Source organism: Rhineura floridana, chromosome 16 (genome assembly GCF_030035675.1).
Source record: "Rhineura floridana isolate rRhiFlo1 chromosome 16, rRhiFlo1.hap2, whole genome shotgun sequence".
NCBI classification, from domain to species: domain Eukaryota; kingdom Metazoa; phylum Chordata; class Lepidosauria; order Squamata; family Rhineuridae; genus Rhineura; species Rhineura floridana.
Genome location: NC_084495.1, coordinates 30,967,326 through 30,982,419, shown reverse-complemented (window position 1 = coordinate 30,982,419; position 15,094 = coordinate 30,967,326). Strand labels below are relative to the sequence as shown.

General features: G+C 42.2%; 1 protein-coding gene across 3 annotated transcripts in view; it reads left to right on the top strand.

Annotated features, from left to right (window-relative positions):
* AFF2 (ALF transcription elongation factor 2) overlaps nucleotides 1–15,094 on the top strand; it is a 446,876-nt gene that overhangs the window by 402,908 nt on the left and 28,874 nt on the right. The window contains exons 11-13 of one of the 3 annotated variants that reach the window (XM_061598696.1): nucleotides 3,321–3,442; nucleotides 8,869–9,085; nucleotides 11,907–12,043. In XM_061598696.1, the coding sequence (XP_061454680.1) occupies nucleotides 3,321–3,442; nucleotides 8,869–9,085; nucleotides 11,907–12,043 (476 nt within the window). Of the gene's footprint in view, nucleotides 1–3,317; nucleotides 3,443–8,868; nucleotides 9,086–11,906; nucleotides 12,044–15,094 lie in introns of all 3 variants that reach the window. The other 2 variants (XM_061598697.1, XM_061598695.1) reach the window with 2 other exon arrangements.

The following is a 15,094-nucleotide window of genomic DNA, read 5'->3' as shown; positions in this document are numbered from 1 at the left end:
GGTATTCAGAGGTGGTTTACCATTGCCGTCCTCTGAGGCTGAGAGACAGTGACTGGCCCAAGGTCACCCAGTGAGCGTCATGGCTGTATAGGGATTCGAACCCTGGTCTCCCAGGTTGTAGTCCAACACTCTAACCACTACACCACATTAAAACATTAAAACAACAACAGCACTCCCAAACAGCCACAGGAAGCTTTGGCAGCATACTAATAACATCATCTCCTCTCCTTTCAGGGAGGGCAGTGGCAAAATGCAGCGCAGTTGTAAGCGGTAAAATGTGTGCTCTGCAGATGTCCTTGCCACTGCACCTCTCCTATGGCTGCTATGGGTCCAGGTAGGTGTTTGGTCTGCTCCAGCAGGGCTCTTAGCTTTCTAGGTGAGAGGTGAACTGAAGAAGACTGTAAGATGCCTCTGTTGCATTTAGCCTGGTGCTGTTGGATGATATATTTTTTAACTGTCCACAGCATTAAGGCCAGATTTACCTCCAACTTAAAAAGGCATGCCTCTATTAAAGCCAATGGACTGTATTTGCTGTGACAGTTGCTGGGTTCTGCCTTTAGTGCATGAGGGTTTGGTTACATAAACATCTGTGATTTATCAAAATGCTATTCGCTTAACTAGCGGTTCCCCCCCTTTTTTTTGCAATAACTACCTGTGAAGCAGAATCTATTGTGACTTGAGAGACAATGCTTTATCATGTGTTTTATGTTATTTGTGCCCATGGGTATCCTATCATGTGGGATATGACAGCATGTTTCAAACTGAAATGTGTTTTTTTAGAAAGGAAGCAGGGGGTTTATATAAAAAATGAATATTTACAGAGTTTGAAGAAGGTTTCCCCACACACCCGCATGCCTGCCTGAAACAGCTCTACTTCTGGTCTCACAGAGTAAAAATGGTTTCAGGGTGTTAAAAAGGGGGTGTTGTAAGTCGCAACAAATGCAATGTCAACCATCACTACCATTTCCCTTCTGAAAATGCTCACTTTAGAGCTGCCTGAAAGAAAGGGATGGATCCAGACAAAAGGCTTGCATTCATCCCTGTGCTAGAGATGGCATGGGCTTGCAAATGACTGCCTCTGAGCTGTTTCACACATTCAGACCAGGGGAGGCAGTGCTGACAATACTGGTTGCATCAATCTGTGCAGCCTGTGGTATACGGGCCTTTCTGGCTTGACATACAAGGAAAAGCTTGAGTTCAGCTTTCAGGCACTGTGTGGTTTCAGTTTCCAGTTCAAGTGTTGCCAGCAGCCTGTTGGATGCAGAGCATTTCTCTGTGAACTGCCACCTCCTTAATAAAGTTGCTACTTGGCTGTGCGGCCTCCTCTTCATTATATGTAATACTCACAGCTTGGAAAAGTTACTTTTTTTAAACTACAACTCCCATCAGCCCCAGCCAGCATGGCCACTGGATTGGGTTGATGGGAGTTGTAGTTCAAAAAAGTAACTTTTCCAAGCTCTGGTAATACTGATGAAAAGGATCCATCTGAGTCACAGAGCGTGGCTCCCTGGAGACATATGAGAGGGAGAGAGAGAGAGAGAGAGAGAGACGAAATCTGGCAGTTTTGGTTTCTTCCAAGCTCCTCAATTTTCCAATCTTAAATTCTGTTCTCCACAGCAATTTGCAATTTTCTTTTAATCCTCATGAAAATTCATCAGCATTTCAGTGCAATTTCTCCTAATATACACAATTTTAATATACACTTTTTAACAAAGAGTAACAGAAAAAGTGAAAAGAGTATATACACATTTTTGCAAGCAGTTTCTCCTAATATAATGGATTTTATGTATGTTATTTACACTAATATATATGCCTTTTATGCACACTTTCCTCTAATATATGCATTTTTGTCCACACTATTTGGAGAGCTACATCACAAATTTCAGAGATGTGCTAATTTTGCAGCATAATTGTGTTTCACCTTGCATGTTGGTTGAGAAGTGCAAATTAGTCTGCTTCTCATAAAAAGGCAAACAAAATCAAATTTCTCGCCTATCCTTAAGAGAGAGCACACAATTCTACCCAAGTTTCTGTAAACTGCCCAAAGAACTTTGGTTATGGGGCAATATATAAATACAATAAATAAATAAATAAGTTTTGATCCAACTCTTCCCTTGACTTGTGCAAGTCACTCCAAACACTTGAGGCCTAAGCCAGAGTATGTCAAGCCAGGAGGGCCAATACATTAAACAGACACTAATTTGCAATAGTGTAATTAATTTCTCACAAACACTGAGCATGGTTCTTAGGCCACATTTGAAGTGTCATCACTAGGGATGGTTCTGTTCACATTTTAATGCAAACCTATCTAATTTGCCCTTCCTGAAATGGTATGTGAACCAAACCACAGCTATCATGTTAAATTTGCATTTCTCTGAATTTTGAGATGTAGTTCTCCAGCAACAAAAAATATTTACAAAGATGCTTATATTAGGGGGAAATATACATAAGAATGCATATATTGGTGAAAAAACATACAAAAAATACATTATATTGGGGGAATTGCTTGCAAAACTGTGTATAGTAGGCAAAAGCATATTAGGAGAAATGTGTGCTAAAGTGCTGACAGATTTTCATGAGCACATATCACAAACTCATACTGAAATGCCAAACTGAACTTATGATTGAAAAAAATTGAAACTGAATCCATTCCTAGTAGTCACTCAGTTCACTTCCAGTGGTGCAGTAAATATGTGTTGAGTTGCAAACTTGTTTGGATGCAATGGAAATTTTGCTGGAGAAAATTTGCATGAAAAATAAATGTGTGTGGGGTAGGGATGTAGGGATGGATAGATCTGTCTGTTTCGGTTCTCTCAGTTTCTCATGTTTCCAGTGTTAAATTCAGTTCTCTATATTTCTACAGCGATCTGTGGATTTTTTTTTAAAATACTCATGAAATTTCTCCACCATTTTAGTGCAAATTTCTCCAAATCAACACATTTTATAGGCAGTTTTGACAAAGGTACACCTTTTTGCAAGCCATTTTTATGCGCACTTCCCCCTAATATATGCATTTTTGTAAATGTTTAGTTGGCGAACTGCATCCCAAAATTCTAATAAATGTGAATTTCGAAGGATGGCTGTGCTTCGGTTCTCATATTCTTTTGGAAATTGCAAATTTGATAAATTCTGCTTGAAATGCAAACTGAATCGCAGTTCTCGCCCATCCCTAGTTTAGGGACTCAACCCTACTTAAAACTGCTTGGAAGGAAATGCACTGTGATTTCTTACATTCTGCAATGGTTGGTAAAATTGTCATGATGACATGCTGTGTTTATAAAGCCATAATTGTTTGGTTTCTGTTGTTGTGGTTGAAGCAGTCTGAAAATGTGGATACATTTGGTGAAAACAAGAAACAACGCTTGGAGGAGTCATCTGTTTCATGTTTGCTTCCACCCTGCATCTCTCCAATACCCAACCACAGAATAACCAGTACTAAAGAGTAAGTTTTTCTTGATATGAAGACAATCCTTTACAATATGGCTGTTCCGAACCAAATGTCATAGGCCTCTCCTTACCATTTACTGACAGGGCTCTCCCTATCCTTAGGCAGAGAGATTTGGCTGTCTCAGGTAGTTGATTTGGGGTGTCATGAAAGGGCAGCAAATCTTAAGTTATTTAATGTGGTATTGTTGTCTCAAGGAGAAATGTTTGTAAAATTTTCTGTCTCATGTGCAAAAATAAGTTGCCCAGCCTTTGTTGGTACTCTGCACTTTGACTTATTTTCGAGATGGGGGGACAGAATTGCCTCAGACAGTAAAAATACTGGCCCAGCCTTGAATATTCCCTTTATGCACATGAATCTTAAGGTCTTTTTCATTATTATTACAGCATCTTTTTATGGCCACAATGGACTAGTCTTGTCTTACATTAATAAGGAACAACGATAGGGAACACTGGCCCTCCAGATGTTGCTGAACTGCAACTCCCATCAGCCCTAGCAAGCATGAGGAGTGGCTAGGGCTGATGGGAAATGACATTCAGAAACAGATGAAGGATCAAAGATTCCCCACACCTGCATTAATGGAAAGCAGTTTGTATACTTTATAGGTAACAAGAACTTCTGTTCAAGAAGTCAGACACTGTCTTTTAAAAGAGAATGCTAAAGAGAGGACCATATAAATTCCATAAAACCTATTTGCAACTATACATATTAATTAGCTTATAGGAGGGTTAAGGGGCCCTGTGGCCATCCAAATGTTGTTGGGCTGTGTCCCATCTACTGCAGGCGGTATGGCCAATGGTCAAGAATAGTGGGAGTTATAGTCTAAAACATCTAGTGGGCCACAGTTGTTATAGTGTTTTCTATCTCTGAGTTATAGTGATTGCAAGAATCAACAACAGTTTTGCAAATAATCTGAATAGGGATTAAGCAATACGGGCACAGTGTTTCAGTCACCATGTTGCATGTTCCCCAGTTTGCAGGATGGGTGGGGAAGAACATCCTTTTAATTTGTTAAATATTCAGATATTTAAGAGAACGAAGCCCTTACCGGGTCTTCAGCTGATAACCCAAATAAAAACTGGCTCAGAAACAAACAGATCTCATTTCCACTTATTTGGACCCTTCTTTCCCCTGTCTCCCATCATCTAGGAAGTTCTTACTACTAGCTATCCCTTTAAGCATCATATAGAACGGACCAGTATTCCCCCACTCCTGGTTTTATCCTTTTATTGATTTTAAAGCCCTTACTTGGGACTGGTTGTAGCAGTGATATTTATATATTTATAATCTTGCAATTAGCCTGTGATTTGTGACTTTTAAGCCCATTGTGAACCAAATCAACCAGTTCCTAAACCCTCTGTGTAATTAATACAAACAGTGCAGATTTACAATGTTTAAATCCCGTTTCTCAAGTCTGAAAAAGGCACAGATAGCTAGCATAGGGTTAGATGTGTTTTAAAATGATGCAAATTGCCTCTGTCTCATATCTTCAAACACATAACTGTATCTTTCCCCAACACTTACATCATGTTTTTATGAATCTTTTATTTCCTGCCTTCAACAAGCCCTAGGGATCTACCCCCAACCTGATGTTTCTTAATTTGAGCTTGTTTTCTAGGTCATTAATTTGATTCCTTAGAGCTCTGCAACCATAGGTATCTTCTGTTAAAATATAATTGTGTTCATCAATAGTTATTTCCCCTATGCTAGCTTTATGTTTCCCTGGTCCCAGATGCTTCCAATTGCCAAGCAAAATTTTTCAACTTTCTTATCTCTTATATTTAACTAAGACCACAATCGCATTGTGGTTTATTATTAATATCCTCCAAGTTAATATTTTACCCAGTCCAGTTTGATAATTTAGGTAATCCTAAAGGAGCACCCAAATACAAAAGCATAAAAACAAGGAGTCAAGATCAATAGACACCCAAAGAAAGAAAGAATATATGGAATAACTGGCAACAAAGTGGCTTTGGTGAGGTTATTATAACGGGCTACACTGACTATTCCTCCAGTTATTTGAGCAGATAATAGCAATTTCAGAGCAGGTAAAATTATTTCTCCAATGTGTACACATACATATTTGTGAAATTAACCACTTTTTTCAGTCCTTTTAGTGCCATTGTTTTTCCTAGCTGCTGCAGCTTCAGTAACATGGTTTGCTGTGTGTTTTTTCTCATAATTACTTCTCCTTTTACCATCATGGGTTAGTCCTATGAGTCATCTCAGCCAATCAGGGATCATGTAGTGAATGTGATACTATCACAATGCTACAGAGCCAGATTTGGTTCTGTGATGGTGTCACTGTGGGCAATAAAATCAGTAGTGTAGTAGCAAATTCAGAAATGCAGGGTCCCTTCGTGATAGTCACAGCCACACCCCTCCCTCTTTTTTGTGCTGGATTGAAAATGAGATCCTTGCTAATGCCTTCTCCCACAGCAACAGATGTCCCTAGGAGCCAATAAGCATGAAAGAGCAGATTGTTAGCTACTGAAAAGAGTCTTCTCAGTGGCTGACTCACCTCCTTTCACTCTGATTGGCTCCAATCAGCAGTAAAGGACAAGGAAGCATGTTAGAAGACACTTCTCAGTGGCTAACATACTTCCCTTTCATGCTGATTGGCTCATAGGATGCTGGAGGCATCAGGACCCTGCTAGGACCCTACTCCCCGAAAGGTAAGGGGTCTAAGACCCCCTGAGACCTGGGACGACTACACCCTTGAATAAAATCAGTTCAAAGCAGAAGTGCAGAGTAAAGCAGTAGGTGGACACTTGCAAACAATTGCTGAAAATTCTGAACAGTGTGCGGCATTTCTTCTCCAAAATCATGCACATCATTAATATTCATCTCCAGGTTTGTCTGTAATTTTGTTTGTCTGCAATTTCTTATACTCACTGCCATAATCACAACATCTAGCCATCTGGACAGCACAGACTATAGAAAGGTTCCCTTCCTAACAACTGGATTTTTGTTAATTGTTATACTGTGTAAGCCAATCCAGAATATTTACTCATCCATACTAAAGAACCTGTAGTTGCCTCTTTGTTTTATGTATTTTTTTAAAAAAATATTAATAATACTTATATACCACTTAATATGTGAAATCCCTTGCCCACGGCTGCATAGGTGGCAGGGCACATAACCCCTGAGCCACTCCCTGTGGGGGTGATCTTTAGCTGGCCCTTGACACCCAGGAGACACAAGCGGGGATTTGAACTCACAGACTCTGGACTCCCAGCCAGGCTCTCCTCCCCACTGTGCTACACCAGCTTCTAGAATCACACAGGGTGGAAAAGAATCATGTCAAAGGTGATCATGTCAAATCTACTGCCCCCAGAGAACTGAAATACTAATGGCAGGCCAAGGGGACTCATTCTTTGTGGTGCTGTTATTCAGATGTAAGTGGAGTGGCTTGTGATCTAGTCAGAGGGATGTAAGGATTATGTTGCACTAGCAACATAAGAATTGGCATTTTGTGGTCCCTAATGCAGACAAGAATCCTGTCCCCAGACATACTTGGAAAGGCTTAATAAAATCAATTGTTTACCACCCATTTGACACTCAAGTCTTCTACACTGACTGGCAGTGGCTCTCCAGGAATTTAGGCAGGAGTCTCTTCTAGCCCTGTCTAGAGATGCCGGGGATTGAACCTGTGACCTTCAGCATGCAGGGCAGATTCTGTGACACCAATCTATTGTCCTGGCCATAGCTAAAGAATATGCATTCAGAGATATTGAACATATATTCTTAGCTAAGAGGTAGACAGACAGACAGACAGACAGATAGATAGATAGATAGATAGACAGATAGATAGATAGATAGATAGATAGATAGATAGATAGATAGATAGATAGATAGATAGATAGATAGATAGATGGATAGATGGATAGATGGATAGATGGATAGATAGATAGATAGATCATATTAGCAAGAGTGGTAACAAAATGTGCATTTTGACAAGCATTTATTTTTATTTGCTAATGGCCACAATTGGGGATAACGGAAATAGACTGCTACCGTGAAAACTGGGGAAGTGGTGCGACGTAGTGCCCGGCAAGGCTGTTGAATTTCCCCTGATCAAGAAATCAAGCTGCTTTGCTATCCTTGTTCCTCTTTGATTTGTTGCTTTGAGGTATTGTAAATCTATAAATGCCTGACACTGACTTAAATTGACTAAGAGGGAGACATAAATTCTTGTTGACTTAATTTGCTATTGAAAATTTGAGTCAATAATCATGAAAAGTAAATGGCTGTAGGATGTAATATGAGTTGTCTAAGGAAAGATCAAAATTCAAGTAATCTTCATTGACTAGACTAGGACAGTAACTAAAATAAAAGTAAAAATAAATCCATGGTTAAATTAATATTTTAAAAAATCAGCTGGATCTATTTGACTTTTCTCTTTTTCTTTCTTTTTTCTCTTTTATAGTCAGGGTTTGAACTTGTCTTTTTTTCTGAGGGGAATGGGGCGGAGAGATCTTTTACAAGGCACCAACCTTAACACTAGGTCACCCAAGGGCAGCACTTTGAATAGGAAGCGCTATAGCTCAGCAGCAGAGCATCTGCTTTGCATGCAGAAGGTCCCAGGTTCAATCCCCAGCATCTCCAGGCAGGGCTAAATGAAGATCAGGGGACTGGAAACGAAGCCCTCTGAGCCCTCCTCAGAGACTGAAAGAACTGGGCATGTTTAGCCTTGAGAAGAAAAGACTGAGGAGAGAGATGATAGTACTCTTCTAGTACTTGAAAGGTTGTCACACCAGAGGAGGGCCAGTATCTCTTCTCGATAGTCCCAGAGTGCAGGACACAGAATAATAGGCTCAAGTTACAGGAAGCCAGATTTCAACTGAACATCAGGAAAAACTTTCTAACTATTAGAGTGTTATGACAATGGAACCAATGACCTAGGGAGGTGGTGGGTTCTACTTTTATAGTGCATTCACACTGGGCTGAAGGGCAGGGTGAGGGGCAAACCCAACCAGGGCCATCCTGCATTCAGGTCCTGCTTGTGGGCTTCCTGTGGGCATCTGGATGGCAACTGTGAGAACAGGACGCTGGACTAGATGGGCCACTGGCCTGATCCAGCTGGCTCTTATGTTTTTATGCATTGCAAGGAATCTTTTTCAATCAATTACTATATTGGCCATTTTGCATGTTGCTCTTTTGCATTTTCAGGGCACATCTTTGGAGGGACTCAACTATGTAGAACAAGCACATACACACAGCACAGTCACCTGACATTCACAGGGAAGGTGCACATGCACCTTCCGACTCCTGCTGTGGAAACCTTGGGAAACCGAGAGCCTGCGCCCACTCAGCAGGAACTCCTGATGACTTAATGGGAGGCAATTCTGATAGGGATTTGCCCATGCCAGTGTCCCACCAGCCCTGGTTGTAACAACAAATCCTCCTTTGTTCCTTGTCAGCAGCACCTCGGTGAAAAAGGTGGCAAAGAAAAGGGAAGAGAAGCTGTTTCCACCCCCGTTGTCTCCTCTGCTAGATGAGATGGCAATTCGGCGGAGCAGCAATGACAGCAGCTCCTTTGGCCAAGAGAACACCCTCTCCAACCCCTTCCAGGCGAACACCTGCTCCAAACACAGGAAGAATGAGAACAAATCTGCTTCCAACACAAAGGGAATCTGTGTAAGTCAGTCAAGGACACTCAAGAACAAAAGAGCAGATTCTGGCATCAAGATATCAGAGATTGCCATGTATTAAGGCCGGCCATTGCTCTGGCATGTCCTACAGCAGGGGTAGCCAATGTGGTGTTCTCCCAATGTTGCTGGATTCCAGCTCCCATAACCCCTCACTATGGGCCATGCTGGCTATGGGGCTGCTGGGAGCTGGTGGTCCAACAGCATCATATTGGCTACCCCTATCACAGCCTTTCCCAACCTTTGTGTCCCCAGATGTTCAGGTCCCCACCATTCTTGACCATTAACCATGCTGGCTGGGGCTGATGGGAGTTGGAGTCCTACAACATCTGGGGACCCAAAGGCTGGCAAAGGCTGCCCTATCATATATTATTTGCTGCAGGCTGGCCAAGCACAGTCCTTATATAATGGTAAATGTTGGGCTGAAAGTTCTCCAAGGAAAACTTTTGGGCAAATTTTGACAGGGTTTTTTTTTGGGGGGGGAGAACAAAAGATTGGCTCGTCTTTGTTACTCTACCTGTTTTGCAGCAACACTCATTTCCAGTTGTGTGGGAGGATCCAGGGGGGAAATAGTGGCCTCCACCAACTCTTACCATTTTCTCCCAGAAAGCCCCCCCTCTTGGAGCTATGCTACACCATGAATTTGTGTTACTTGGAGAGTGGGACTGGGGGGGGGGAGTGTTGGGCACCAGTTGGTGTCCACTGAGAGGAGAACTGTCACCACCAGTGAGTTTATCCCCTCTCAATTTTGCAACCATCCCTAAAGCACCACTGAAATCTCTTCCCCTCCCATGTCCCCCAGTGTTCACTGCTTATGGCCCCATCTCCACATACGACTAAAGCAGTATCCTACTACTTTAAATAGTTGTGACTTCCCCTATAGGATCCTGGGAACTGTAGAGTGGTTTCAAAATCAATCTCTGTTCCCAGGGAACTCTGGGAAATATAGCTCTGTGAGGAGAATAGGTGGTCTCTTAGCAACTCTCAGCACCCTTCACAAACTACACTTCCCAGAATTCTTTGGGGAAGCCATGACTGTTTAAAGTGGTATCATATCACTTTAAAATTAGGGAAAGGGTAATTAGGGGAGTGAAAATTAGGGGAGTGGTATTTTGGCTCATCGCCAACTGTGTGGCTTGCCGGCAGCTTGACAACCTTCATGCAGTTCCAGGCAGGCAGCAAAATGAAGTCCTTATGGGCCACCTGATATGGCAGATGGTTCTCAAGTCGTATTTGCTTTGTGGATGTCAACAGATTTTGAGTTACAGAATGAAAAAGAAGGGCCATTCTCCCCCTGACTCTACAGACCACAATCCTTGTATTTGTATCCACAACTTCTCTTGCATCTTTCCTGCTTCTTTCATGCAGGGTCAGTTCTATCACTACACCAAGGGTTGCAACCTGGTGCTCGTGGGCATCAGTACCTCCTCTGGTGCCCATGAAAGATCTCAGTAAATATCCTCTCAAAAAATCCACAATATACAAGAGAGTGTTTCCTCTTCCTGCTCTGTTCCTGTTTGCAGTAGCTCAACCTCTCCTGCATTGACTATGCCCCCTTAAATATGCCCACATCAGTTGGATACCCTACTATGACTTCATCTGTTCTGAACAAAGAAGAGTGCAAAGAACCTCCCTCTGTAACTGAATGTGGCAGAGGCTATTGTAGGTTCCTTTCTCCCCACTGATTGGGGACATGCCCACACCATTTTGGAATCTTGTCTCTTTTTCTGCTCTTTTAAATATGGTGGCCATTATGCCACACCCCACAGCAGCATTTTGTTTTATGCCATGCTCCCACAGCAGCCATTTTGTGTTATGGCATGCCCCCCATGGCAGCCATTTTATTTTATGCCATGCTCCCACAGTAGCCATTTTGTGATATGGTATGCCCCCCATGGCAGCCATCTTGTGATATGCCATGCTCCCCCAGCAACCATTTTGTAATATGGCATGCCTCTCATGGCAACCATTTCATGTTATATGAAATCTTGTGATATGCCACACCCCACAGCAGCATTTTGTTTTATGCCATGCTCCCACAGCAGCCATTTTGTGTTATAGCATGCCCCCCCATGGCAGCCATTTTGTTTTATGCCGTGCTCCCACAGCAGCCATTTTGTGATATGCCCTACCTTCATGGCAGCGGTTTTGTGACCGGACCACTTCATCAAAATTCCAAAGTTTCCCACAGGCCTCAACAGGATGGCAACCCCTGCAGACAGCAGAGGCAGCCACTGTTTAATAACATTCAGCGGCCGATCCAGTTGGCTTGTGTATGTGGGATTTCAGGAGCCCCCATCTTCTCCTTTCATCAGGAAGCATAACACCTTGGGGCAACCCCTCTTTTTTGTAACATTCTATAACAGTTTAATAGAACTGTTTCATGATTTAATGGTTGTGATTGTAAGCATGCAAGGAAAGGCAGGGAAGAAGTTTGTGAATTATTTGTCCACAGCAGCTCTGCTGCTTAACCCTACCTCCAGCCCTCATCATCAGATCCTGTGAATTTTCTGCCTACCATTCATCTTCTTGCCTTTTTTTTTTTTTAATAAGCCAGCAATGCTACAAGGCGCCCATGCTGACATTACACCTTTTGGGAAGTGGGTGTTAATGATGCTGTGCATGTGAGCAATCTGTAGCTGCTTGTGCTTAATTAATCTACTGAGCTTGACTTGTGACATGAGGTCTGCAAGATGCAAAATATGTGCCTGGGTTTTAATTTCGAGACACACAAACTTGTATTGTGTGACATATAATGGTATTATATTAGCATCAAAGCCAAAGCTACTAATTAAAATCTCTTTCTACAGGAGGAAGACTCCCACAGCAGGCCCCCAAACACTCTGCTCGACACTTGCCATCTAGACAGTGACATCTGGTCTTCTGCTCCTACCTTCGCTAATGGGAATCCTGAGCCAAGACGACCTAAAATAACATTTGATGACATGTAGGTACTAAGATCAAACCCACACAGCTCTTTCTTGTTGAGATTTTACATTATCAAACACTGCAATTATCTAGATTTGATTACAAGGACATGCAAATGCCCTGAGAAAACAAGGAGGTGGGGGCCACCTCTAACTGTACTGGAAGGTAGCCAACGTGGTACCTTCCAGATCTTGTTGTTGGACTCCAACTCTTCGGAACACAGGAAGCCACTTTATACTGAGTAAGACAATTGGTTCATCTAACTTAGTATTGTGTATGCTCCTTGGCAGGAACACTTCAGAGTTTTGGGCAGGAGTGTCTCATAGCCCTACCTGGACACACCTGGGATTGAACTTATTTATTATTTATTTATTTACTTATTTATTATTACATTTATACCCCGCCTTTCTTTTCATCATAGAAACCCAAGGCGGCTTACATATGGCTCCCAAGAGGTCTCCCATCCAGGCACTGACCAGACCTGACCCTGCTTAGCTTCAGCAGGGCGCTGGCCTCATGTGCCTTCAGACCATAGCCTGGGACCTTAGAACTTAGATCTTCTGCATGAAGGACAGCCGCTTTACCACTGAACTACAGCCCTTCCCAACTCTTATCATACCTGACACAGGTGGCCATGCTGACTGGGGCTGATGGGAACTGCAGTCCAAGAACATCTATAGGGTTTACCAGTTCTGTACTTTGTTTATTAAGAAATATATATTCATACACTAAAAACTCTTTGCATGTGTTGTAAGACATCAGGTGGTATTCGGTAGTAGTCCTCCTCAGAGTAGACCCATTGAAGTTAACGGTCATGACTAACTTAGATTCATTAATTTCAGTTAGTCTGTTCTGAGCTGAAAAACCCCTCCATTTCAAATCTTGAGGTGTTTAAAAGACCTCCATTTGCAAAGAGATGATTTATGGGATATCTGGGAAATACTAATGAAGACAAAATATTAGAGAGCTCTTATGCATAGGCATGAGAACATAACATAGTAAGAACCCTGTTAGACTAGGACTGCAATCCTATGTGTACACTTAAGAAGAAGTAAGCCCCAATGAATTCAGTACGACTTATGGTCTAACTCCTCTCTGCACGCCATGGTCCAAATCCTCCCACCCAACACCACAACTGCTGTTTAAACTGCAATAACTAGGGACACTAATAGCACTCATGCAATTAGCAGCATGTCTAGTTTTGCTCTTAGTCAAGGGTATTTCTGAGCCCCACTACCTGTGTGACCCTTTTAACTGGAGGTGCCAGGGATTGAACCTATAATCTTCTGCATGCAAAGCAGGTGCGTTACAACTGAGCTATGCCTGCTCTCCTCAATTATGCATTTACGTGGGATTATAGCTTGACCATCTTCTCGGAAATATATCTGGCATTTTTTTCCTACTGAAAGCAGATTTGTATAACCAGCAAGCTTATTTTGTTGATGACTGTTTTCAGGCAAACAAATGTTGCATTGTGGGCTATTTCTCTTTTCCAGATATATATTTCATTTTGCATTTTAGCTTTTCTAATGGAACCTTGTTATGGTTAATCACTTTGAATTGTTTCTCTTTTCCTTCTGTTCAGCAAAGTTTAATAGGCCCCTTTGGGCTCCTGGTTTCCACAGTTAGCCATTTCGCAGCCAGCTCATCAATCACATCTTTGCATCCAGCAGCTTTGCACTGATAAAACTGAAAGAAACAAAGAATAAATGTGTGCCATTCATCCTGGAAACCAGTCAGCACTTTTTATCGGATATTTGACACATAGCAGCCCTCTGCAGACATAAGGCTTAACCATGTTCCTCCCCCCACCTTAACTATATTTAAGCACCACATCTAAATACCTAAACCATGGTTATGAATTGGGTGCAAAACAGGAAGGGAACTTATTGAGTATGAATAAACCCTTATTTGTATTAACCATGGTTAAACATTATATCTGCACTAAGCAAACCACGGTTACCAGAATTCCCTCATGCCTCGAAGACTCAATGTCTCATCACTGCTCCCTATATACTTCCTCCAGGGGGCAGGGCCTAATTCAGGATGTTAATCCATGGTTTCATGTATGTTTCAGGTCTTGATCGAGGGCGAGCCAGAGTGGGTAGATTGTCAAGCTAGGACAAAGGAAGCACAGGTTCAAATCCCCACGCAGCCATAAATCTCATTAGGTGACCTTAAGCCAGTCACTGTCTCTCTCAGCCCAACCTACCTTAGACCATCATTGCAAGGACTGAAAAACCATGTACCATATCCAGAGGTTGCGTACACACCATACATTTAAAGCACGTTTCCCCAAAGAATCTTAGGAACTGCAGTTTACCCCTCACAGAGCTACAATTCCCAGGACCCTTAACAAACGACAGTTCCTGGGATTCTTTGTGGGGATAAGTGCTTTAAACGTATGGTGTGCATGCAGCCTAAGTTCGTTGGAAGTAAGGCAGAAAGAAAAGCGTTTAGCAAAACAAGGTTAAGGCAACAACCCCCTTCAATATTAAGTTTCAGACACAGAATCATAGAATAGTAAAGTTGAGAGGGGCCTGTAAGACCATTGAGTCCAATTCCCTCTCAGTGCAGGAATCCAAGTTGAAGCATACCCAGCAGGTGGCTGTCCAGCTGCCTCTTGAATGTTGCCAGTGTTGGACAGCCCACCATCTCCCTAGGTCATTCGTTCCATTGTTGTACCACTCTAACAGTTAGGAAGCTTTTCCTGATGTTCAGCTGAAATCTGGCTTCCTGTAACTTGAGCCCATTATTCTGTGTCCTGCACTCTGGGATGAGACACTTGCTAAAAACATATTTCTTCGCTAAGGCAGTTTCTGGAGCAAAACCCAGCCATGTTGTATTACTGACTGATTAAGAGTTGTATTCTTTTCTATTGATTTAGGCTGTTTTGCTAGGATTTTATGTTATTCACCACTTCGATATCCTATGATTAAGCAGTATACAAATCTATATAATAAATTAACTCAGCCAGTGTTAACCAGATGTAAACATCATCTCTAAACCAGGCCAAGTAGGCAGGGGTGGCTGGTAGGGATGGAAAGATATGTCAGTTTCAGTTATGTCA